The sequence below is a fragment of the Lutra lutra genome, chromosome 3 (assembly GCF_902655055.1).
Source record: "Lutra lutra chromosome 3, mLutLut1.2, whole genome shotgun sequence".
Classification (NCBI taxonomy): domain Eukaryota; kingdom Metazoa; phylum Chordata; class Mammalia; order Carnivora; family Mustelidae; genus Lutra; species Lutra lutra.
The window spans coordinates 71,479,847-71,505,926 of record NC_062280.1 but is presented as its reverse complement, the minus strand read 5'-3'; the positions used below and the strand labels follow the sequence as shown (position 1 = coordinate 71,505,926).

At 46.3% G+C, this 26,080-nt stretch overlaps 1 protein-coding gene across 1 annotated transcript in view; it reads right to left on the bottom strand.

The window, feature by feature from the left end:
- Positions 1-10,737: 10,737 nt before the first annotated feature.
- LOC125095559 (formin-like protein 5) overlaps positions 10,738-26,080 on the bottom strand; it is a 62,163-nt gene continuing 46,820 nt past the window's right edge. Inside the window, exons 3-4 of the mRNA XM_047722030.1 lie at positions 13,684-13,738; positions 10,738-11,029 (exon numbers count right to left, since the gene is read on the bottom strand). Coding sequence (XP_047577986.1) covers positions 10,907-11,029; positions 13,684-13,738 — 178 coding nt within the window. The 3' untranslated portion in view covers positions 10,738-10,906. The remainder of the gene's footprint in view (positions 11,030-13,683; positions 13,739-26,080) is intronic.

Here is a 26,080-nt window from a genome sequence, read left to right as displayed (position 1 = left end):
GCCTGGGGGTGGCCTGGCAGAGACCTGGCCCAGGCCAGCTTTAGCCCAAGATGCAGGGAAACTCAGTCAGGAAGCCCGTCCTCCCACCCCCACACTGTAGAGCAGCTGAAAGGCAAGGAAAAGTGGTGAAGGGCAGAAAACCCATGCGGTACGCTAACAACAAAGCTAGTTGCTTGCTTTCATGTGTGTTTTCCTTGTGCCAAAAGCCTGGCCCCCAATCCAATACGATCCAAAGGACAAACACACTGAATCGGCTCTTGGAGCGGGCACGGCTTTCTACAGGGTTGTGGGGGGAAAAGTCCTCAGGCCTGGAATCTAAATGCAGAACCTGCTGATTATAAACCATATTGCAGGAGAGAAGAGAATGTGGTCAGCCAGGGGCGGGGTGCCCTGAGATATCAGAACTGCGGGCTTTCTTTTCTACCCAACCCTCCTGTCCTCCTGTAAGGCTTCCTTTGTGTGTGCAGCAGGGGAGGGTGACTGCAGGGGAGACAGACCTCCAGCCGGTCCCCGAGGGAGGGGACCATGGGTTCATCGCAGGTCAGCTGTCCCCAAACTGCTCTCTGAAATGGCACTCAGAAAATGCCCCGAAGGAAGTCCTTGTTCTGAAAGATCACAAGTGAAGATGATAGAAACTCTGTGTTCAAGGGAATAAAGCGTTAAGGGTCTAGTTGTCACCTGAGTTTCTACTGAGAGCAGGACCTGAGGGTCTTGTGATTAACCAGGGGTGGATTTTCTGGTCAGCAGCATAGACGGGTTCTGAATTCCATCCACTCCCCCCAGGGCTCTGAACCCTGGAGTCGGCCACAGGCTCACATTGCCCCAGAGTCTCCCGCTGCCCCCGGTTAGATGGGTCTCTGGGAAGACCCCTCACAGATGAGAACAGAGCCCCCAGCCAGGAGTCCGGGGCCGTGGGAGGACTGTAGGGCGTGAGATCATCTGGGGCCCACGTGTTTCCCCGAGTGGTTGAGGAGCTCAGGCAGACAAATGAGGGGGGAGGTAACCTGGAGAGATGCATGGTCATGGTGAAATCTGGTTGCCATGGGGATAGGAGGTTTTCTGTTCAAGCTGAGTAAGAGCAAATTTTCCATTGTGTATATGCATCTTTCGCTTTTTAAACTCCTTTTCTTTTTCAAATTGCATCCAGGGTGGGCTCCCACATCCCAAGAAGCGTTATGGAAAGTAATTTTCCAGGGGACAGCTCCTTGGATGGAATTCGGGGTTCAGCTTTTGTTTGGGCATGAAGGTGGGAAGGAGGGCATGGGGCTCCTTTTCAGGAAGAAGCAAGGTCTGCCTGGGTTTCTAAGGGTTCCCGGGGGCATTTCCAAAGTTTCATGCCGGAGAGTGGGAACAGCTCTAGAGATAGGCCAGGGACAGCACTTTCCTCTCCTGCGATCTTCAGTGAGGAACTTTCATGTTGTTTTCCACTTTCCCTGCTGTTCAGTAAAAGACTTGACAGCCCTGGCTCTCTCCTCTAGTTCAACATGCAGGAACAATTTCGTGAGCCGGTCTTAGCCGGTTTAGACCCCTGAAACAAAGTGCCATCGTCTGGGTGGCTAACACAACAAACATTACTTCCTCACCCTTCTGGAGGCTGGGGGTCCACGATCGAGGGGACAATGAACCCGGCATCTGGTCAGCACCTGCTTCCGGGTGTACAGATGATGGTCTTCTTGGATCCTCACATGGAAGAGAGAAGAAGTAAGTTCTCTGGTCTCATAGGAATAGAGCACTAATGCCATTCAGAAAGGCTCTGTTCTCATGACCTAATTATCTTCCACAGGTCCTACCTCATAATGCCATTACAGTGGGGCTAGGATTTCAACATAGGAATTTGGGGGGACACATTCCATCCATAATAGCCCCTGTGAACTTTTTTCTGGCAGATGGTAAAATACACATAAAATGTATCATTTTCACCATCTTAAATATATAATTTTGTGGCATTAAGTACACTCACAAGGTTGTGCAACCTTCACCACTATTTCCACAACTTTTTTGTCATGCCAAACAAAAACCGCCCACCCACTGAACAATGAATGGCTCCCTATCACCCTGCCTCCCCCAGTCCCAGACAACCACCATTCCAATTTCTGTCTCTAGGAATTTGCCAATGTGAGGTACTTCAGTAAGTGGACTCTTGCAAGAGTTGTCATTTCACGACTGCCTTATCTCGTTTAGTAGAATGTCCTCAAGGGTTATGCGCTCTGAAGCCTGTACCAACGCTCCGGTCCTTTTTAAGACTGGATAATATTGCTTTTATGTACATACCACATTTTATTTATCCATTCATCTGCTGACAGACACTTGGCTTGTTTTCACCTTGGACTATTGTGAATAATGCTCCTGCGAACACAGGTGTACAGATATCTGCTTGGGTCCCTAGTTTCGGTTTTGTAGGTATACCCAGAAGTGGACTTGCGGGAGCACATGGCAATCCTGTGTTCAAGCTTTTGGAGGAGTGTCATGCTATTTTCCACAGTGAGCCTTCGTGGACTTAGGATCAGTGGCTTTCCTGGGGCAGCTGAGGATTGTTTCCCAAGGGAGCTTGGCCATGGGCATCACAGTCTTTGCTAATTCTCTCACACTCACTCATCTATGTTTCTCCAAGGTTTTCTGCAGGTCTTCCTTAGTTCAGTTCTCTTCTGTTGACTCTTTAGACTTTAATGTGTCTGGAGTGGCAGACTGATGATCTACTGATTGACTGACAGATTAGCAACAAGGTGGGGTGGGGGAAAACCTCATCCTCCTGGTCTTCCAAACTCTCCTGAGCCACCCTGTCAATCCTACAATACTTGGCTTCCACTGGCCACCCCTGGAGACCTGGGTATCTAGGCAAGCAGGCAGGCCCTTGTCAGCCTCCTTGATACACCGTGATTTCCCACCACCTTCACAACATCCTTTCCTTTATCTGGACACCCTCCCTGGCTCTCCACGTCCCTTCACAGAGCACCTTCTCCTAAGGACTTCCCCGGCACTACGAGTCTATAGCTTGCTCTAGTGTTTTCCACCATTATTTCCAATGATTTGTCCTCTCAGGGGCAGCACAGGTCCCACCCTGACCCTCACCAGGATCTGGTTCCAGACTAAGCTCATAGTAGACCTTGGTAAATGAGGGCCTATTGATTTCTGACCCTGGTCAGAGACTTGGGCAAAGAAGCTACTTTGGGTCGCTGAAATAAAGGAAGCTTATGGGTAACAGAAGAGGCCATTTCTAGATGTGGAGGCTGGAAGAGCCCTTTGCTACATTTTGCTTTTTGTCTTTTTAACACTTTTGTTGTGAAACAGAACATGCTCAGAGAAGCATATGAAATGTAAGTGAACGGTTTAATCAATAATTATAAAGCAAACATCCTTGCCACCTCCCCCTAAGAGGGAGAACACTGAATGGCACCTCAAGGACCCCCTCCACTCTGGAACCCAGGTCAGTTCTGACTCTTCTCCTTCCCCCCAACCCGGGGGCAACCCTATCCTGAATTTATTAATAGCTTTTTTCTTGGTTCTTTTCATATGTTTACCACTTTCCTACACAGCCTTAAAAAGCATGATTTAGTTTGAACTTTGCACGAGTGGAATAATGCTGTACACATTCTTTTAGGATTTGCCTCACTTGACTGTGTTACTTACACCCATGTCCTTACACCAAGCGGGCGTTGGCCCATCTGTACAGACTCTAGCGTCCCAGTGTGCTGCACAGCTCAGTTTATTTAGGGCATATGTGCTATAAATGCTGAGGGACGGTGTGTGGCTTCCAGTTCGGGGCTATTAGGATGAAGATACTTATGCTCGTTCTTCTTCGTCTCTGAAAGCCTAGCACGTGTACAGGAGCCGGATTGCTAGGTCGCTGTGTCCACAGATCTTGACCTCTACCAGCTGACGAATGACCTGTTTTCCTAGGTGGCCGTATCATCCTCATTTTCCCCCCAAGTGACAGAGTGTTTCTGCATCCCAGCTCTGCAACATTCAGCACATGCTCTGCAAATTCACAGGCAAGGAGGACCTCCTAGACCTCTTCTACGAGAGTTAAAACTCTTCAACAGACATCTTTGAATGTAACAACCTTCAACCTCCAAGGGGGCCCTTGGAGATGTTTCCACAGGAGCCCCTACTCCAGTTCAGGGGTGTTAGGGGAAGGAGAGACATAGTGCATGAGTAAGAATCCCAGGGGTGGGGGAAGCCCCCAAGTGCTTGTTGTTGTACCCCCTGGAGCTGTGAACCACAGAGCCCTAGTCAGCTACAGACCCAGCCAGCTGGTCATAAAACATACATTAAAGGCTCAGGATGCCACTGCCTGTGAGTTTAGACAGGGCCCAGGTGTCACCTGTGAGCTCCCTCTTTGCTCCCCGCCGAGCTGTGCACCTGCCCTGACCAGGGCTGCCACCAGCGGGCTCCACGGGACCAGGGGAGCCAGGGCGGAAGGTCAAGATCTCACTTGGCCTTACCAGCTGGGAGCGCTCACTTGAGCTCTGTGGCTGGGGCTCACCCCTGGAGTAAAGCAGAGAGACTGCACTATTTTTAAAAAGCACCTCATTATTACCAGTTTCAAGCAATGGAGGTAAGTACAAAGAAGAAAACAAACGAAGGCTTTTGAAAATCTCACCAACCAGAAATAAGTATCACAGTCAGCATCTTTCTACATAGGTTTCTGTACAGACATATGGATGGAAGGATGGGTGGAGGGGTGAGTGGAGGGGTGGACAGGTAGATATGCACAGATTTTTAAGTATAATTTTAGGAAGAAAAATCCTACGGTACATGTTATTTGAAAATCGAAATTTGTTCTCTTTACGAACGAAAATTTGTTGCCTTCTTCCTCTAACTGCAAGAGTAGATATTCTCAATGCAGAAACCTAGAAATCACAGAACATAAAGAAAAAAAAAATCATCTGCTTCCCATCACCAGGTCACTATGAACATATCTGCAGATGCGTCCGTACCTATAATGTGATACTCGTTTGTGTGTAATTCTTCATCAAGAAAGGATAGCAAAAAACCAAAACAAAAATACCAAAATAAGGCCTCCCGAAAGGGACCCTCCCATCCACTCAGGACTCAAAGAATAACCAAATCTCACACTTCCCAAGAAGGAGCCGAAAGGACTAAGGGACCAGCCCTCATTTGTCAAATGGTAGGTGGAGGATTTCGTTTCTCCACTTAGCCACAAAACAGAAGTACACGTGGGAAGCAAAACCAAGCCCAACCTGACCTTCACTGTGATAAGCAGTATGGCTCAAACCACAGCAAGACCAAGGGCAGAAATTTTTGAGCAGTAACTGACCCTGTAACTAGAATTTTACCATCGGGGCAAGAAGCCAAATTAAGGCTCTCACAGAACAGACCCTGCAGCTCAAAGTGACCGTCTCTGAAGCAAGCCCGGGGACTGTCCCCCCAGGCCAGGGGTGACAGCCCCTTGTATGGTTCCTAAAATGCACAGGATGAAACACAAGTCGAGACAGAGCATCTCGTCTCTATGGCTACCAGGCCTTGAACCAAATGCTACAGCAAACCACTGGTAATGGGAACAATTGCTCTGGTTCTGCCTAACTGCCCCTGGAGCACCAGCTTCATGTCCACGGTCAACACGCAGCCCAGGAGGCATCTGCTGCTGAGGTCCAGGCTCTCGGGAGAGGTGTTAACAAGAGAGCTGGATCCAATGCTTTTCAGCTTCTTCCCTGTGCTACAGAGAGGTGGGGTCAGGAGGCCTGCTGCTGATTCTCCCAGTGGCCAGTCCCTCACTCCCCACTCATTCTAACCCTCCTGGTCACCCAGGAGCCTTTTGCAACCCCTAAACACGGAGCACGTACCCCTGCATGCCCTCCATGCACCCCCTCACTAGTATCTGTCTCTCGGGCTCCCATCCTTAGAACTGCCCCACAGCCCAGCCCTGGGCGGTCTGATCACCAGCCCTGTTCACATGTACTGTTCTCAGGCAACACAACTGCGTTTCAACTGGGCCCTTTTGAAAGCAAGGCTGTCCCCCAAAATGCAGACCCCACGCTGCATGTCTTGAGCCGGGTTTGTGGGGCACTGCGTGGGGTGCACCGCCTATGGGGACCCTTGGATCGTACCATGTGGGGGGCTATCTAGTCCCCCCATGCCTGAGACCACCCCGATTTCCAAGGCATTGGGGACAAGGGTAAAAGAGAGGGGGCTCCACGCTGTGGGGGCACAGAGTCAGTTCCCTCCGTTTAGCCCAGCACAGCACCAGCTGGCGAGCACACCAGATCTTTCTCTATCCCCCATGCCACCTCCTCCTCTCACCTAAAATGGGAGGAGAGAGGGGGAGGAAATGCTGCCTTTTCCTCCTGTGCTGAATTTATCCTAACTGCAGACCGGCTGCAGAGCTAGGGAGATGATAAACAGAGAAGTCTAGTTATAATCTTTCCAAATCTCCCAGCGTCCTCCAGCCCACTCCGTTTGCTTCCTACCTTGCTGGAGGAGGAAATCTGCTGGGCTTCCAGGGCTCCATCCTGCATCTGAGACCATCTCCTGGGCTGGGGAGGTTCTCCTGCTCCTCGTGAGAGCTCCAGACCCCAGCTGAAGCTGTTTTACATGCTGGGCCTGAGAATCTTGACAGGTGCTTAGCATTTTCTAACCAGTTCTCACCTTGGCCTTGGCCACCTAGTTAGCCGCTAGTTCACCCTGACCCCCTCCAAGCTTTCTGCAGAGCAATGGCACGTATGGTATTGCCTCACACGCCCTCTGAGGAGAAACACATAAATGTCAACAGCCTGGATATCCACCAAGTAGAATGTCAGGTTTGGACCAAAGCCAACGGGGAATAGGACAGGAGGGGAAACCTCTGAGGATAGGGACATCGTCTCCTTTCATCTTCACTAGAGTCCGTGGACAATTAAAAAAAAAAATGCAGTCAGTAATTTCTCTTCTGGAAACTGGAAGAATCTGCATCGAACTCAGGTGTGTGGCTGTGTATTACCCCCAGGCTTGAGTGAGGGGCCAGAACTATGAGGGGGCAGGACCGTGGAGCACTGTTGGGGGTAGGAGGTGGGAGGGAAGTCCTGGGCCTGCACAGGCTCAAAGGCAGCTGTTCCAGGCCCTGTGACCAGGTCCAGCCTGAGTGGTCCCTGGAGGGGTTGTGATGTTCCCCCGTCCCTGGTGGAGGTGCCCAGTCCCCACAGGACTGGGCTTATGGTGTCGCCTGTGGGCCTGGCTGGGCAGAACCTCATGCCTCTGTCTTCTTCGGCCCACTCTGCAGACCTTCTCTAGTCCTGAGCCACCCCATCGCCATTCAACACACCTGCTTCTGCTTAAATCAGCCGGAGTTGGTTTCTGCCAAGGTGAGAACTTGGGCTGATTCCCCAGGCCTCTGGGGCTCTGATTCCAGAGACTTCCATCCTACTTCTTTCCAAATGCTCTCTGCCAGCCCCAGGCCGGAGTAGACCCCTCCCACTAGACCAACCGAGCACAGCACATGGCAAAGGGGAAGAAGAAAAGCCTCCACATGGAGCAGAATGTAATTGTGACACTCCCACATGCAGAGACCTTGAGCAGACAGAAGCCAGGCTGTGATTTAGTCCCCGAAGGCTGTGCCTTCCATGAACATGAGGGCTCTGTGTGAGTGCAGCCCCCTGGGGTGCCCAGGATCCCAGTTTCCTGGCAACATCCCGACATGTCATCATTCCAGGGGTCTGATTAGCTGTAGAACGTGCGAGTTCCTTGTTCCCAGGATTCATCTGAGTTAACTCTGCTGCTAATTGGGTTTGTATCTGGCAGTGGTGACATCGAAAAAAGGTTTTGTAGTCAATTATGTTCTCCTGGAACGCATGGGCAGGGGTTGTCCTGTCAGCACTGAGGTGGTATCTACCTTAATGAGCTGGCCTAGACAAAGGCACCAGAGGACATTATTGTCCCTGAGCACCTGTCTTCAATGGCTGCTGTTGAACAAGAAGTGGAAGGTCTATCTGCGCACCACATGAGCCGGCTTTACTGTACTTTCCAGTTGCCTCTTTCCCGTGGAACACAGCTGAATGCGATCAGGTGCGTTCCAGCCACTTTAAAAAAATCGTCCCTGAGGAAATGGAACACGCACATGCTCTTCCTACTGCCAAACGATGGAGAGTTTGGCTTAACTGCACCAAAGCCAGGAAACGGACACTTACGGCCCCCACTACCCCCCAGAACACAGCCACGTGGCACACACCTGGAGGAAGAGAAATGGAATTCTTCCTGCAAGTTCTTTTTTTGGTCCAGAACAAATCATTCTTCCAATGTTCTAACATCCTGAGCGTGGGTGGAAGCGATGCTTACTTATGTCTTGTGGGAAAGATGGTGTGTTTATAGAAGAATCCTCTAGTCGACTGGGGTGATTGCGGGAAGGGCCACGGTCACTCAGAGAACACAGTGAGGCCTTGCCTTTTTTTTTTTCTTCTCCTTTTGCTTTGGGTCTTAGTGGGTCAATCTCTCACTTTTTTTTTTTTTTTTTTTTTTTTTTTTAAGTACTGGGGGTTTCCAGTCCTCTGCCTGGAAGAGCTGGAGGCACTTTCCTGTTCACAGAGAAATGGAAAAGCAGGAAAAGTTCCACTTAATGGCTCAGAAACAGGCCACCAGGGCCTGGGAGTGGCGGAGGAGGAAGTGGGGTCTCTCTGAGACAGGGCCCTCTGGGCAGGAGGGGGGTCCCTGGGGGAGTAACCTTCTGAGGAGATGGCTTCAGTTGTAGGCGGTGGCGAGAGTGGGCAAGACGGCGGTCAGCTGGTGGTGAGGAGGGGCTCCAGGAGGGCCAGCAGCACCCCTGGCCTGAGGTCAGCCTCCAAGAGTGCATGACAGGACTGTAAATGCCATACGGTGCGGCCAAACCACTCGTCTGTGGGAACTGGAACTGCACGTTTCCTGCCTTTCATCTTGCCTGTCGGAGAGGAATCTGTCAGAAGCGGCAAACCACAGCCCTGTCACTGGGGCAAGGGGTAAGGCTGTGGCTCCGGGGCCATGGGCGGGGGTGCGGGGGACTGGGAGTGGGCTGGGCCGCCGAGCAGCCGGCTAGCGACAATGGAGAAGTGCCTGGGCGGCATGGCGGACCGGGCACCATTTGCCCAGGCCAGGCCAAGCGAGTCCTTCTGCTGGCCGGGGACAGAGCTGTTGCTCAGACAAGGTGCGGGGCCTGGGTGGACACATATGCTGCCGTTGTCAGAGCCAGACGGCCAGTTCTGGGCTCTTTCTGGGTGATGCTGGGAGAGCTGCCCTTCGGAATTTTATCATTAGCTGGGGGAGCGTTGGGCCCTCCCTTGATCTGCCAGAGTGGATTTTTGGAGAAGAGCCTGGCTTCGGAAGAGCCAATTCAGAGAGCACAAAGGCACGCCATGAACATGCCACGTGTAATTTTGGGGTGAGGAAACTGAGTTTTAAAACTCAAACATGAGAATCTGTGCCTGCAAGCAAGTTGTCCTCGCCTCCTTCTCCCTGGGGGTGGCCCAGAGAGCAAAAGGGCATGCACGCATCCCGTTCTCCTCCAGGGGAAGAGTTACTTTATTTGAAGTGGGAGAAAATGCAGGACACGATAGACATGGGATGTCACAGGTCTTTGGAGAGCCGGCACTGCCTGGCTCTCTGAGTTTTCTCCTCAGTCCCCATTTGCTTGGTCCCTCCAGCTCCCTACGCTCACCGCATCTTCAGCCCCCACACCACACCCAGACGCACCCACCCCCACCCCTAGGCAGCCAGCTCTTTCTTTCAGCCCTCCTCCTTAAAGGCATGGGTTATTTTCCCCGATACCAACCAAGTCCCATATTAGTGATTCATGCCACACTCCCAGGAAACTCCCTGATGTGTCCCTTAGAATTAACCCAACTGGATTCCCTTGTTCTCACTTTCTTAGCTTACGTCCTCTGAATCTTTCTTTGCCCTCCCTAAGCCATCTGGGAGGTGGCAGACGGTCTCTCTTCATGTCAGGGATGAATTTCCATCTGCAAGATATCGGGGCTCATGCATACAGTACGAGAGAAGGCTCTGGTTTAGGGCAAAAGGGACACATAAGCCCTGTGCGACTGGGAGGCGGGGGTGTTGGCCTCAGAGCCAGGACCCCGCAAACACGCTCTCAAGGTGCCAGTTCTAACAAACGCACAGGAGCCTCCTAAGCAACACACTAGTTAGCCGTCCAAATAGAAGCAGATACAGAACAAGCCTCCGACCTTGCCAGTTACTCTCAGGGAACACATGCCAAGGACTGGTCTCTGGGAAATTTTCTTTTTAAGAGGCAGAGCTTGAGGGACTATCTGGGAAGGGTCAGATCCTTCAAACTTAACTCAGAATTCATTGAATTAGACCTAGAACTGGCCTGGCTGGAACCAGGCTGTCACAGTCAGATCTCAAATTAGGGACCCCTTATGGTACATTTCTTCCCACTCAAGATGTATCCTGAAAGCTCTCGGGGCAGGAGTAAAGAAAAGGCCAGGTAATGGGACGGCTGTTGTTTGTCTAGGACAAGGAGGGGCCTCCTCCCTATGATCCACAGAACCCTCCAGAGTGAGGGCGTCATGCTCAGAAAGGCTCCTCCAAGTCTGCAGGCGCCAGGAGGAGCACAGAGCCGAGGGCGCGGGGGCAGCGGTACAAGCATGACGTCGAAGCTGGGAGGTCCCCGGACCCCACCTCATGCCCTCTGAGCTCAGGATCCCCAGCATCTTTCTTGAAATGAAAAACAGGCAACATAAATAATTTTAAATGCTTCTGAAAACAATTTTGCAAAGAAATAGAAAAAAGCAGTCTGTACAAAATTGGCACATTGTATGAGCCCATTAAGAAACAGAACTGGTTTTATTTCTCGGACATTTTGCACAGGTAGGAAGGGGGGATAAAGGCATTGCATCCCCTTCAGTTAGGAGGCCAGGTATCTGGAACTGTATGGAATGTCCACGTGCCCTCTGAAGAGCGCTGTCTCCCATTCTGAGGGAGGACGTCACATGTGGGCTGGCTCCTTCACCCGGTAGTGACGTTTCTCAGAGCGGGGCTTCTCCAACCTGTCTCCGGGTGACACTCCAATGGCAGAGGAGGGTGAACACATCCCCAGGGAGCCGAGGAACTGCTCAAAGACACAGTGACAGCACCTATCACTGCTGAGCTCTTGTAGCTTAAGACACCCACGTGAATTTTGCATTTGTATTTATTTTCACAGAAAAATCCTGCTTTAAATTCTTCATTGGTTGGACCCAGTCTGCAGTCCTGGGAGAGGGCCACATGAAGACAGGCACTCAAAGCCTGGACCAGTCCAATGGCGGGAGCTTGCTCATGGTTAGGACTGAACCTGAGCAAGGCTGCGTTGCCCACAGTAGGCAGGCTGGGGAGGAGCAGGAGGTCCACTGACGGGGTGCTAAAGCCTGGTCTTCATTAAAGGTAAAGGCTCAGGCACTGGAAGGTGGGAGGTGCCATGGCCAGGCCAGGTCTTTGTACCTCAGAGAGCTCCTGCCCAGTGCAGTCTTTGCTGAGGGAGGAGGAAACTTCCTTAATGGCTCCGCCCACATTTGGTTCAGGTTTTTCAGGATCTCACCTAACAGGATAGGTCCAGTTCCCTTGAATTAGAGGTTTCCTTTTCCTTCTTCCCATAGTCCTTAGAGTGCCTGTCTAACCACAGAGGACATAGACAGGAGATGGGAGCAGTAGGCTTTGTCCTGCCTCACCTGGTGGCCTGGTGGGGTCATGTCCCATCAACCTCCTAGGACCAATGTCAACCTGTTTTTTCCTCAGCATCACCGGCTGGCTTCTGGCTGGAATTCTGACAGCTAAACAGACACACTTCTTGGTTTACAAGTTGTTATTCTATCACTGTAAGTATTAGTCAACATTTGGGTTTTAGTCATAACATAACTAATGCATAATTTTGTTTGCTTCACAGCAAATTAAATAAAGAATTGGCAGCACATTAAATAAATGGTTAAATTAATTTTTTTTCCTCCAAGTCTTCAAGTAAAATTGAAGTTCCAGACAGATGCACATATCTATCTGGGAGCTCCACTACCCCCCCCCTCTCATGTGCCCAGAATTGTGACAAATGAGGCAGAACCACTAACGCCTTAGGTCAGCACACAGAACGAACACATAGATGTTGGCAATTTAAACAGTACCGATCTTGGCCATGCAACAGGGTAACGTCCTTAAAATTAGTATGACAGATAAAACAGTGCTTGATGAGAATTCAGTCTTGGCTAGCCAATCTTTAAAAGTCTAGCTAGCTAGCAGTAAAGCTGACCAATGCTTTAATTTGTCCAAAGGCCTCTATAACAAAAAGATAAGGTAAGACTCCTGAAACGTTCAAGGGCATCCCAACTGTCTATCACTGAAATACAGAATACTAAATAATTCTGTCCATTGTGCAGGAACACACAAGGCCCATGCTGCTCATGTCTAATTAGTTAAATGGTCCCAAAACCAAATTAAGAAGTACTTAAGAAGATGATGAAAATGAGTCTGGAAACGAGATAACCATCGGTCACTCCATATGGAGATTTAACTTCCATATCATAAGCCTGCTTTCACTAAAGAAACCCGCTCGTTCATGTCTTTATCGGTTTTTGAACTAGACCAGAGGATGTTTGGATTCATGTCATAAGCAGGAGCCTCGTGGTGTATTTCACTGGTGTATCAGAAATTCTCTTTGATTTTTGCCAGATTTTTACCCTGCAGGACTCAGGAGGTTTTACTTACTTTGGAAAAGACAAAGGGCTGACCCCAAGATTACTAGCTCTTTGATAGTGGGCTGCTTTTTAGACAAAGGGATGTCTGAGGCTTTGTTAGAATCGTGCCCAGGTGATTAGGGGACAATTGAGGGAAGAAAGAGGATCTGATTGAAAAACTCCAACGCTATTTTTGAATTCCTTATATTGTCTGCCTTACGATATTCTGAGAGGCATGACAAACTTCTCTTTGGCAACTTTTATTTTATTTTATTAAAAGATGTATTTATTTGACAGAGAGAGAGAGAGAGTGCACAAGCAGGGAGAGGAGCAGAGGGAGGAGAGAGAGAGAGAGAGAATCTCAAGCAGATTCCCTGTTGAGTGTGAAGCCTGACACGGGGCTCCATCTCAAGACCCTGAGATCACAACTGGAACCAAAACCAAGATTCAGACACTTAATTCACTGTGCCACCCAGGTGCCCCTTCTTCGGCAATTTTTAAGGTGAAAGGATTATTGCTCCCCATTTTTCACTGCGTAATAAATATAGTCACAATCCAGCAAAACACAAGGTTTCGAAGGCTACATACAGTTACTGATCTGATCACATTTCTTGCACCAGTGCATTCATTCTACTGAAAAACAACAGAAAAGTTCCATGGTGAAAAATGCACGCAAATGCAAGGTGAAAAATAATATTTAGGTAACCTTTTTTACCAATATGATCGTGGCTTTGAGGAAAATCATCAAAAAATGAAATTTAAAAATGTAAAGCCGTGTCTCTGCTGAGATAGACATTATAAAATACTGTAATATTAGTGCAAGTTTTTTTCTGAAGTGAGTTCTTTATTAGTTTTATTTTTGATAATTCCTGTCACTGTGTCAACAGCAGAACATTCTTGGTCCCAATTAAAACTAATTAAAAGTTATTTAGGGAACACAAGTGAATAACAATGTTTAACAGTTAGCACCTCTCAGAATAGAAACTCAAGCAGCTGACAAAATGGAAACTGAAAAACATTCATGGTTTTGACTCTCCCAGATCACAGCAAAAACTGGTTTGCTTACATAACTGATGTAAACCCAGGATCCTACATGGTCTAGTCTTGGCACTGGTTCAGACCTGCAGAAAAATAAAATTGAAAACAATTCAAATTTTTCTGTCTCTGGAGAAAATGCCAAAGGTAGGAGTGTGTTTTAAATATCCAGCAAACTCCTTAAAGATACTGTTCGCCCCTGTCTCTTGATGCCTGGTTCTCTGACTGGCTCTCCCGCTTCTGTTTCCCCTCATGCTCTGGAGACCCAGCCTGAGCCTTCTCTCCCACTCCCTCTTTTCTCTGTCTCTGTTCTTCATCTGTCATTCAGCCTGGCCTCCCAGGCTTCTTTAGTTTTCCTTCCAATTGTTGTTATCCAGTAGCTGTGTAACAAAATTCAAGACACGCCCCTCATTCCAGGCAGGGGCAGGGGTACACACACGTTAGAATCTGTATCCCACCCATTGTTCTCGTGTCTCAGAATGAGAAGCCGGCTGCAGAAGAATTTTGCCATGGAAGCAGTCAAGTGGCTACGCCCCGGAACTTCAGGGGGCCAAGGCCCTGCTTCAGTTCCCACGAGCTTTGTTTTGTCTCACAGCCATAGCTCACACTTGGCCGTGACTCTGCGGTGTCAAAATGTCCCAAGATGACGTGTGCTGCGAGAGGATTCTCAGATGCCTATTTCTTCCTATACTCTATATGTTTATAAAATCTTTCACTTAAGCGTTCCTTTTGTTTTCTTAAGCTTTTCTTTTATTTATTTTTAATGATTTTATTTATCCATTTGACAGAGAGACCACAAGCAAGACGAGCTGTAGGCAGAGGGAGAGGGAGCAGCAGGCTTTGCGCTGAGCAAGGAGCCCAATGTGGGGCTCCATCTGAGGACCCTGGAATCATGACCTGAGCTGAAGGCAACTGCTTAACTGACTGAGCCTCCCACCTTCTCCCCTCCTTCCCTTCTCTTGTGGCCACCTCCGAGGGGCTTCTTGGAGCATACTTTGGACTATAAGTGTGCAGACGGAGCAACGTGACTAGAATCAGAAAGAGCAGACTCTTGTTCTGGAAAGCTCCACTACTTATGAACTAAGTGGGCTTGGCCACAATGACAAGAAACCCACTGGGTTGCTGTGCCAGGGAACTGGTACACACTGGGTTCTCCACAAATGAGATTTCCTTCCTATCATTAATCTCAAGGGAACCAAGGAGAGAGTAAAGGTGGATGAGGGCAAATCCATCCCTTCCACTGGAAAAAAGCAGCAGCAAGATGGGGTGGACCCATGGTGAGTGGACCATGGTGAGATTACGTAAATGCCTCTGAGGACCTACCACAGACTGGTAGGTCCTCAGAGGCATTTACGTAATCTGATGATCCAGTACGATTGGCTAAAAGTATCAGCCGGGGGTGCCTGGGTGGCTCAGTCAGTTTGGTGTCTGCCTTTGGCTCAGGTCATGATTCTGGGATCCTGGGATTGAGCCCTGTGTTGGGGGCTCCCTGCTCATTGGGGAGCCTCCTTCTCCCACTCCCTCTGCCTGCTGCTCTCCCTGCTTGTGTACTCTGCCTGTCAAATAAATAAATCTAAAAAAAAAAAAAAAATCAGCCTGTGCGCGTGGCACTGAACTGGGCTGGAAAAAAAATTAACATAAACTGATAATTTCAGACAGATTAAGACAATGACAGAAGCAGGTCTCTTGATGTGAACTGGATAAAATCTGGGAGCCTGAAGAAGTATGGATTTTCAAATGCAGCTTTTTGGCTCTTGAGCTGTCCAGCACAGAGTTCCTTGGAAATGCAAATCCTGTAACATGGAAATGCAGAGTTGGACTCTCTCAGGGGCTGAGAACTGACCCCTCTTTCTTGACACTCCTGAGGGGAGACCACTGGTCTAGGGTCCCTGAGGATGTACCCGAGCAGCCTGCCTCCAGGGAAGGAGCCCGCCAGCCTGGCCTGCAGGGCATTTCCGGTTGATGGTCCCCACAGAGCCCAGGGACAGCCGGCAGGACTCCAGCCCATGCAGTGGTCCCAGCCAGAGGGCCTCGGTTGCTCGGCGGCCACTTAAATAGCCTACTGTTGCCACCTGCTGGCCACTGCAAGAACTGCTAGGTGGCCAGGCTCCTGAAAGCTGCTCCAAAATATAGACATGCAGACTCAGTGTTTTCTCCAAAGATGACCTGGGGAGGATCTATTACCATTCCACTCATTAAGCCACACAAGAAGGTGGACTTTTATAAAAGTGATAGCCTCATCCATGCATGATTTTGTCGATGACAAACACATTTATTGCTATAAACCGGGTACCCTGCAAGGCACTCGGGGTGATTGGAAGTCACACCTCACTCTACCCCCACATGACATTATCCAGGGCGATCTTCTACCCTAATCACTGAATTAGGCTTTACATTTTGTCATTCACTCATGAGCCCCTAACAACTGAATGACTACTATAATGGCAAGTTCCGGGCCAGAAGCTGAGCGTGCAGAGGTGAGCAGAAACAGGTACTGAGTCCCCACTCATTGATCTGCTGTCTAGAGGAGAGACAGACACTACTCAGATCATCACACAAATAAATGTAACAGTATGCAATAGGTATAGTACAAAGTAACTGCAATAAAGGGTTAGTCTAAATGACTTCGATCCATTCTGGAATGGAAATTTGAGCTATTTGATATGCTTTAAAGTTATCTAAAATGTTTCATTCGGGATGCCTGGGTGGCTCATTTAGGTAAGCATCTGCCTTCAACTCAGGTCATGATCACGGGGTCCTGGAATCGAGTTCTGCATCAGTTTCCTTGTTCAGTGGGGAGTCTGCTTCTCCCTCTCCCGCTGCCTGCTGTTCCCCCTGCTTGTGCTCTCTCTCTCTCTCTTTCTCTCTCTCTGGCAAACAAAGAAATAAAATCTTAAAAATTATATTAAATCAAATACAATTTTCATTCTTTGACCCAGCACTTCCACTTTCAGAGATTATCCCAAGGCAACAATCAGAAAATTGGACTTATTTATAAGGATGTTCCCTGTATGATTGTTTATAAAAGTGAAAAAGTCAAAATAAAAAAGGCAACCATCCAAAGAGCCAATGAGAAGGGGTCAGTTAAACAAATTATGGTACCCTCAAAAACTAGAATATTCTGGAGCCATTAAAAATAACAATGTAGAGGGGCTCCTGGGTGGCTCAGTTGGTTAAGCATCTGCCTTTGGCTCAGGTCATGATCCCAGGGTCCTGGGATTGAGCTGGGTTCTCTGCTCAGCAAGAGCCTGCTTCTCCCTCTCCCTGCCACCCTCCCTACTTGTGCATGCTCTCTCTGTGTCAAATAAATAAAATCTTTAAAAAAAACAAACAAACAAACAATGTAGAGCCACACTATTTGACTAAGAACATGTTTATTATATACATTGTAAGTTATGGAAAGGTATGTATGGCAAACCCCCATTTTGAAAACATTTTTGTGGGTGTTTTCTTTGTGCTCTGTACTACATTTGATTGTTACTGTTGGAGCATTATGATCATCATGCAAATATGCTGTTATTTTCCCCATCCCCCCGACCCCACAAAAAGGGCATACAACACAAAAACTTCTGTTGGCTCTATTTCTTCACCACCTCATTTGTTACCCCTTCTGTAAGGTCACTCCAACTGCTCCCCTCATAAACCTACTCCAGTCAGGTTTTGTATGTGTCAAGGTCACCAGAGGCCTCCATGTTGCTAAACCCAGAGGCATTTCTGTCCTCCTGCCATGGACTCCCCCAACAGCATTTAACACAGCAGCCCCTCCCTTCTCCTTGTGTGAGTTCTTCCTCTGGCTTCCAGGACCCCACCCTCTGGGATCTCCTGCCTCATTGGTTCTGCTTTCTCAGGCTTTCCTGCCTTCCTCCTCTTCTTCCCAGCTTTTTTTTTTTTTTTTTTAAGATTTTATTTATTTATTTGAGAGACACAGAGAGAGCATGACTGGAGGGGAGGGGTCGAGGGAGAGGAAGAAGCAGACTCCGGGTTGAGCAGGGAGCCCAATGCAGGGCTGAGATCATGACCCAGAACCCTGAGATCATGACCTGAGCCAAAGGCAGATGCTTAACTGACTGAGCCACCCAGGCGCCCCTCCTCCTGTTTTTAATGTTAGTTCTCTTCTCTTCCCTGCCTATACTCACTGCTTTGACAGTATCCAGTCATGGCTTTAAGCACCATCTGCCCTCGCCTAGACCTCTCCCCTAATCTCCTGACTCATAAATCTGACTGCCTACTCAGGTTTCTCATAGACATTCCAAACTCAGTGTGTCCCTGATGGAACTTATGACCCTCCTCCCCATTTAACCTGCTCCAGCCACAGCCTTCCTTAATCCACTTGTTCGCATCTAAATCCTTCCCAGTGCTCAAGCCAGAACCCTGCAAATCATCTGCAATCATCATCCTCTCTTTCTTTCATATCCAGATCCAATCCTTTGGGAAATCCTCTTAGCCCTGGGTCAAAATATATTTCCCAAATCCAATGACTTCCCATCACCCTCCCTGCAGCCACTATGGTCCCATCTGCCTCCACCTACCCCCTGGATTATGGCAGTAGCACCTCCCTTGTCCGCCCTACAGCCTCTTGCCACCGCAGCAGCTAGAGTGATCCTTTAATGATGTACGTCAGATCACATCACTCCTCATCAAAACCCTGTAGAGGCTCCCAGTCTTGCGCGAGTAGAAATCTACAAGACACACTGTGTTCTCTCTTTCCCGGCTGCTCTGCGACATCATCTCCTAGGCATCTTCCTGTCACTCTGCTCCGGCTTGGCTGGCCTCCTTGCAATGTCAGGAGTACACTGGTCCACTCCCCTTAGGGACTTCTGTTGCTGTTCACTCTTGCTGGAGTGTTCAACCCATAGATATCTGCACCTCCTTCAAGTGTGCTCAAATGCCTCACCTTGTGCTTCCATGCTGTTCCCCTTTCTAGCCATCCTGATTCCCCTCACCCTGCTCTACCTTTCTTTTTTCCATAGCATTTTCACGGTAAGTTATGAAACAATTTATGTTTAAATTATATATATATACACACACATATATCTAATTGTTTATTGTTTATTTTCTCTAACTTAGAATGCATTTTTCTTGAGGAACAGAAATATTCACCTGTTTAATTATGTATCTCAAATGCCTAGAACTGTGCTTGGTACATAGCAATGTCCAAGAAAAAAAAATTTAACTTAAAAAAAAATTTTTATGTATTTATTTGAAAGAGAGAGCACAAGCACAGGGGGTTACAGAGGGAGAGGGAGAAGCGAACTCCCTGCTGAGCAGGCAGCCCAACACAGGGCTTGATCTTAGGCCCCCAGGATCATGACCTGAGCCAAAGGCAGAAGCTTAACTGATTGAGCCACCCAGGCACCCCAGCTTTTTTTTTTTTTTTAAAGTAATCCCTACACCTGAAGTGGGGCTTGAACTCACAACCCTGAGATCAAGAGTCCCATACTCCACTGACTGAGCCAGCCAGGTGCCCCAGAAAACATATTTATAATGTTTTCACAATTTCACAAAGTATATGTATATCAAAATCATCACATTGTATATTTAAAATATCTTATAATTTTATTTGTCAATTATACCTCAATAAAGCTGAAAAAAAGATTAATATTCTCCTGAAAGTAGCATTTCCTTAGTAGTAGTTAATCCATGAAAGCCTATAAATTAAATAAGCTCTTGACTTTAAGTAACATAAAGTAAGGATTTGGGATAGTGAAAAATAAGTAGATAAATGAATGCAGGTAAAGGGTCTGAACAGATAAAAACTAACCCACTAACCATGAAATTTCTAGTTAGAAGGATAATGGATAAACATTGTTCTTGTTCATTTGTTTTTAATTTTTCTACAATAAATTTGAATTACTTAAATAGACATTTTGGGGAAAAATAAGTTTACTACTGAGGATAACAAGTTTTAATTAATTATTTTTTAGTCTATAGTTTCCACTGTTCATCTATATAGGAGAACTGGTAAGATGGAAGAAATGTGGGAAAGGCACTCATTTACATTATTGTGAAGACATTACGAAGCTCCTGCCCAGATAGCGGGAGAAGTTCTGTCTTGATTTGAGTTCCCCCAGAAGCAGAGCCTGTAAGGGGTCTATTTGGGAGGTACAGGTGAGACAGAGAAGAGACAAGTGAGACAGAGAAGAGAAGGAAGCCAATAAAGGGGGGGCTGTCCAGTCATTTCCACCACGGGCAGTGGGGAGTCCATCACAGATGAACTCTAAGTCAAGCACAGAGTGTGCCTCAGTTGCCCCATCTGATGGGTGAGGAAACTGGGGTATCTGTCCACCTACCGCAGTGGAGGGCTGTTTCTGGAGCCATTAATGCTCTTATATTTCTAGCTTGTCCCATGTATTCCTGCAGCCAGAAAAACAATCCCTGGGGCAGCTGTTGGCAGTAGGCAGAGTTTTCAGAGTAGAAGTGAAAGACAAGAGGATATGGGGCAGGGAAGGGAGGGCCCTGAGAGGGTCTGCTATGGTTCCTTGATTAGACCCTGACTTTGCTCTGGGGAGGAGCTCCCTTGTCTGTTGTTCTCTGTGGTTCCTCCCTGGGCCCCTGCAGGTCTTGCTTGTGCATTCACGTCCATGACCACATTTGAAGTGGGCAGCCAGGATAGTGCCCTCTCTGGGAGCCTGTGCAGCTGCTGTAGCATGTTTGGGCACCCAAGGACTGTCTAAATGTCTGAACAACCCACTAGTTTTTGTAGTCTGGGTTCAAGAACTCTTTGGCAATACAATTCCTCCCAACATTTAGTGAGCTTCTGAAATATTTGTCTTCAGTCATTTCCATGTGCCAGTATGCACACATAAGGTCCTTCATTAAACCTAACTCTCAAGCCAGATTTACTTCTTTGCATCCTAACACCCATGCCTCTCTCCTTCAACTTAATGGCAACCATCTTGAAGCTATCTGGGAAAAACAAAAAACAAAAAACCATCTTGAGTGTGAAGAAAGCATCCTTAAACTGCAATCATAAAACTACCTGCTTAAAAAGAAGTTTTAATGGGCTTTTGTTGCTCAAAGGCTTTTTTCTATGTTATCCACTTATATTTTTTGGTATCAAAGCAGAAACCTCCAAATTTCTGGACTCATTCTATTCCCTTTCATGTTTCCTCTTAAAGCAGCTGATTCTTGCCTGAGCTTGACTCTTACGCGACACACTAAGCAAAGCAAATAAGAACCAATGTGCATGACTTTTGGGTTTTCCAACTTCTTTTAGAACCATGGCTCAGTAGACATTTTGCTCACCAAGTAACTGAGTTTTATTAAATAATTTGCTGTTACATAACATGGGTTTTCATCTTGTCAGCCTCTAATACCAATTTTCTTGCCTTCCTCTACAGTGCTATATATTTTAGGGTTTATTCTTAGCACCAGGACCCCAAGGAAGGGAGTAAATTTTGTACTAATACAAATAACACTAGCTACTGTATTAAACAAACAAACAAAACAAGAATTTCAGTGTCTTAACCCGATGAAAGTTTTGTTTTCACTCACGAAATAGAGCTGGGTGGTGACAGGTCAGTGGGTACCCTCCTCCACGAAGTCATTCAAGGATCCAGGATGTTGAAAGCAAAGTCACCTCCAACATGTGGTTTCCAACAGGGTCATGTTCATTCCAGCTAGTCAGAAGACTAAAGAGCATGAGGCTTAAAGATGGCAGAGCTGGAGGAGTCTGAGTTCATCTCATCCCATGCATACAACTAGATAACACTCACATCAGTGTAAATAAACCAGAAAATGACTGGTAAACAGACTCTCCACAGCTAAATGTAGAGAAAAATCCACATCGAAGAGGACAGGAAGGGAAAAGATGTGTTGCGGGTCAAAAGGACTCTTGTAATTGGCCACAAAAGGGAGAGATGCTGCTGGCATAGAGAGAGGAGAGAAACAGACCCTCACCCCGGGGACCCCAGGCACCCCAGGCACGGCATGTGGAAGATGAATCCCCATAACATTTGCCTTTGAAGGCTCAAGGGACCTGCCCAACCAAACACCTGGTCCAACTTGACTAAAGCCTGTCTCTCTGTCTACTTGTGATCTCTGTCAAATAAACGAACAAAATCTTTAAAAAAAAAAAAAAAATCAGTGAGCTTGGCTCTGGCAGAGCCAGGAAAGTGATAGGAAACTGAGTGCCCACCCTTAAAGAGGCAGCAAAACAAACAGTCCTGTGGAAACACAGCATAGAACAGCAGTTAGAAAATGCCTGGAGACTTCTCCGAAAATAAAAGAGCTGATGGGCACCGTTTTCCTCCTCCACACCCCAGCCTAGATACACAGACACCTGCGGGAACCAACAGAGTCAACACTTTCCACCTAGCTTGCTAATAGTTCATCCTGCGCCTATGTTCTCCTGCAGACTTGTCCCCTCCACCCCAGCCTGGGTAGTTTTCCCAGGCAGATGCAGTTCCCCTCCCACCAGGCACCAGGTAGACCTTCTGGCATTGCACGCCCTGCCCCCAAGTTCTCCTGCAGACCTGCATCCTCCAATACGCCTTTGGTCAAAGCCTATCTGAAGCAGTGTCACAAGGCTTGCAGTGTGCAAACAGCCCTTGCAGGGGCCAGAACCACTCCATAGTGACTCCTGCCCTGGGCAGAGGGGAACATAACCACACACACCAGTCAGACTGTAGCCCCAAGAGTGGGCTGGGAACCAACAGTTGATCTGTTTGCAGACCTGGCCCACCCACAAAAGCGTCTTAGAGGACAACACAGGAAGAGTTTCTTGCATTTTGGGGCTACTGCATCTCTGGCAAACACCTGGTCCAACTTGACTAAAGCCCAAAATGGCCCCAGACTGGCCCACTAAAAACACAGGGACCGAACCCTATCCACAACAGTCAGAGAGTCATCACAGACAACTGGACTGAAGGCAAATACAACTCAGCCACATGGTAAGATGCACACAACACACATGGGAGAAACCCCTGAAGTGACAGGTTCACTAGACATTGTACTGCAGGGCACCACAGGACCTCTTTTTCATAAGGCCACTACTTTCAAGAGCAGGAGACACAGCTGACTTTCCAAACACAGAAACAGACACAGAGAGTTAGACAAAATGAGGAAACAGAGGAATATGTTCCAAATGAAAGAACAGGACAAAATCACAGCAAGTCTCAAATGGAGACAAGTAATATTCCTGATAATTTCTTTTTAAGATTTTATTTTTAAGTAATCTCTACACCCAATATAGGGCTTGAACTTACAACCCTGAGATCAAGAGTTGCATGCTTTTCCAACTGATCCAGGCTGGTGCCCCAGATAGATAGATAGATAATTTAAATTAATGATCATAAAGATACTTACTGGACTTGAGAAAAGAATGGAAGACCTCAGTGAGACCTTCAACAAAGAGACAGAAAACATAAAAAAGAACCAATCAGAGATGAATAACTCAATAACTGAAATTAAAAATACACTAGAAAGAATAGCAGACCAGAGGAAGCAGAAGACCAGATCAATGACCTGGAGAACAGAGTAATAGAAAGCAATCAAGCTGAACAGGAGAGAGAAAAATGAATAATATTAATAAAAATAGATTAAGAGTACTCAGTGATGTCATCAAGCATAATAACATTCACATTACAGGGATCCCAGAAGAAGAGAGAGAAAAGAGGGCAGAAAATTTATTTGAAGAAATAACAGTTGAAAACTTCTCAAATCTGGGGAAGAAAAAAGAAATCTAGAGACAGGAGACAACAAAATCAACCCAAGGAGATCCACACCAAAACAAAGAAAAGTTTAAAAAGTACTAATAAAGAGAGAATTTTAAAAGCAGTAAGAGAGGGGCACCTGGGTGGCTCAGTTGGTAAATGGCTGCTTTTGGCTCAGGTCATGATCTCATCATCCTGAGATTGAGCCCCACATCAGGCTCCCTGCTCAGCAGAGAGCCTACTTCTCCCTCTCCCTCTGCCTGCCACTCTGCCTACTTGTGCTCTCTCTCTGTCTCTCTGTCAAACAAATAAATAAGGGCACCTGGGTGGCTCAGTGTGTTAAAGCCTCTGCCTTCGGCTCAGGTCATGGTCCCAGGGTCCTGGGATCAAGCCCTGCATCAGGCTCTCTGCTCATCAGGGAGCCTGCTTCCCTTCCTCTCTCTCTGCCTGCCTCTCTGCCTACTTGTGATCTGTGTCTGTCAAATAAATGAATAAAATCTTTAAAAAAAAATCTTAAAGAAAATAATTAAAATATATATTTTTAAGAAAAGCAGTAAGAGAAAAGAAAACAGTCACATAAGGGAAAACCCAATAATGTTATCAGCTGATTTTTCAGTAGAAATTTTGCAGGCCAGAAGAGAGTAGCATGACAAACAAACAAACAAACAAAACACCAAAAAACCCTGCAGCCAAGAATACTCTATCCAGCAAGGCTATCATTCAGGGTAGAGGTAGAGATAAAGAATTTCCCAGGTAAACAAATTTAAAGGAATTCACAAGCACTAAATCAGCCTTACAAGAAATGTTAAAGAGGACTCTGTGAGTAGAAAGGAAAGACCATAAGCAGGAGTAGGAAAAGTAGGAAGCACGAAAGTATATCTATAAAATTAAGTATATCTATAAAAAATCAGTCAAGGGAATCACAAAATAAAAGAATGAAAAGTATGACACCATATATCTAAAATGGTGGGGAGAAAAATTAAAAGTTAGTGCTTTTAGAATGGGTTCAAACTTAAACAACCATCAACTTAATATAGACTGCTATAGGCACAAGATGTTACAAATAAACCTGATGGTAGCCCAAATCAAAAACCAGTAATAGATATGCAAAAAATAGAAAGGAAACCAAGTATATCACTAATGAAAGCCAGCAAACTACGAGAGAAGAGAACAAGAGAAGAAAGGAGCAGAGAAGACCTATAAAAACAACCATAAAACAAGTAACACAATGGCAATAAGTACATACTGATCAATCATTACTTTAAATGTAAATGGACTAACTGCTCCAGTCAAAAGACATACAAATGGATAAAAAAACAAGACCCATCTATATGGTGCCTACAAGAGACTCATTTCAAACCCAAAGATACATGCAAATTGCAAGTGAAGAAATGGGCTAAATGGGTGAAGGGTATTAAGGAGGGCACTTTTTGTGTTGAGCCCTGGGTGTTGTATATAAGTGATGAATCACTAAGTTCTACTCCTGAAACCAATATTACACTATATGTCAACTAACTAGAATTGAAATAAAAATTTGGAAGAATGAATGAATGAATGAATGAATAAAAAGAAATAAAAAAAAGTGAAGGAATGGAAAAACCATTTATCATGCAAATGGAAGTGAAAAGGAAGCCAGGGTAGGAATACTTATATTGGACAAAATAGAGTTTAAAACAAAGACTGTAACAAGAGACAAAGAAGAACACTACATAGTCATAGTCATAGTCATAAAATAAAATTGTTATACCCAATAAGAAGGTATAACAATTGTAAATATTTATGCACCAAACATGGGAACACCCAAATACATAAAGCAGCTAAAAACGAACATACAGGAAGTAATTGACAGTAACAGAATAACAGTGCAGGACTTTACCGCCCCATTTAAACCAATCATCCAGACAGAAAATCAATTAAAAAAACAGTGGCTTTGGACCAGGAGAATTTAACAGATATATTCAGAATATTCCATCATAAAACAGTGGGACACACATTCCTTTCAAGTGTACATGGAATATTCTCCAGAATAGATCATATCTTAGGTGACAAAACCAATACAAACAAGTTCAAAAAGACTGATGTCATACCGTGCATCTTTTCTGATCACAACACTATGAAACTAGAAATCAACCACAAGAAAAAAATCTGCAAAGAACACAAATACACGGAGGTTAAATAACATGCCACCAAACAATGGGTCAACCAAGAAATAAGAGAGGAAATAAAAAAATATGTGGAGACAAGTAAAAATGAAAACACAACAGTCCAAAATCTTTGGGATACAATAAAAGCTGTTCTAAGAGGGAAGTTTGCAGCAATGCGAACCTACCTCAAGAAGCAAGAAAAATCTCAAATAAATAACTGAAACTTATACCTAATGAAGATAGAGAAAGAAGAACAAACAAAACCCCAAACCAGTAGAAGAAAGGAAATTAGATTAGAGCAGAAATAAATGAAATAGAAACTAAAAAGAAAGAGAAAGAGAGAGAAGACTGATGAAACCAGGAGCTGATTCTTTAAAAAGATCAACAAAATTGATAAACCTGTAAACAGACTCATCAGGAAGGAAGAAAGGAAGCAAGCACAAAAGGAAGCAAGTCAGTCAACCCACCCATGTAAACAACATCAGAAATGAGAGAGGAGTAATAACAACTGACACCACAGAGATACAAAAGGATTATAAGAAAATGTTATGAAAAATTATATATCAACAAATTGGCCAACCTAGAAGAAATGGATAAATTCCTAGAAACATATAACTTCCCAAAACTGATT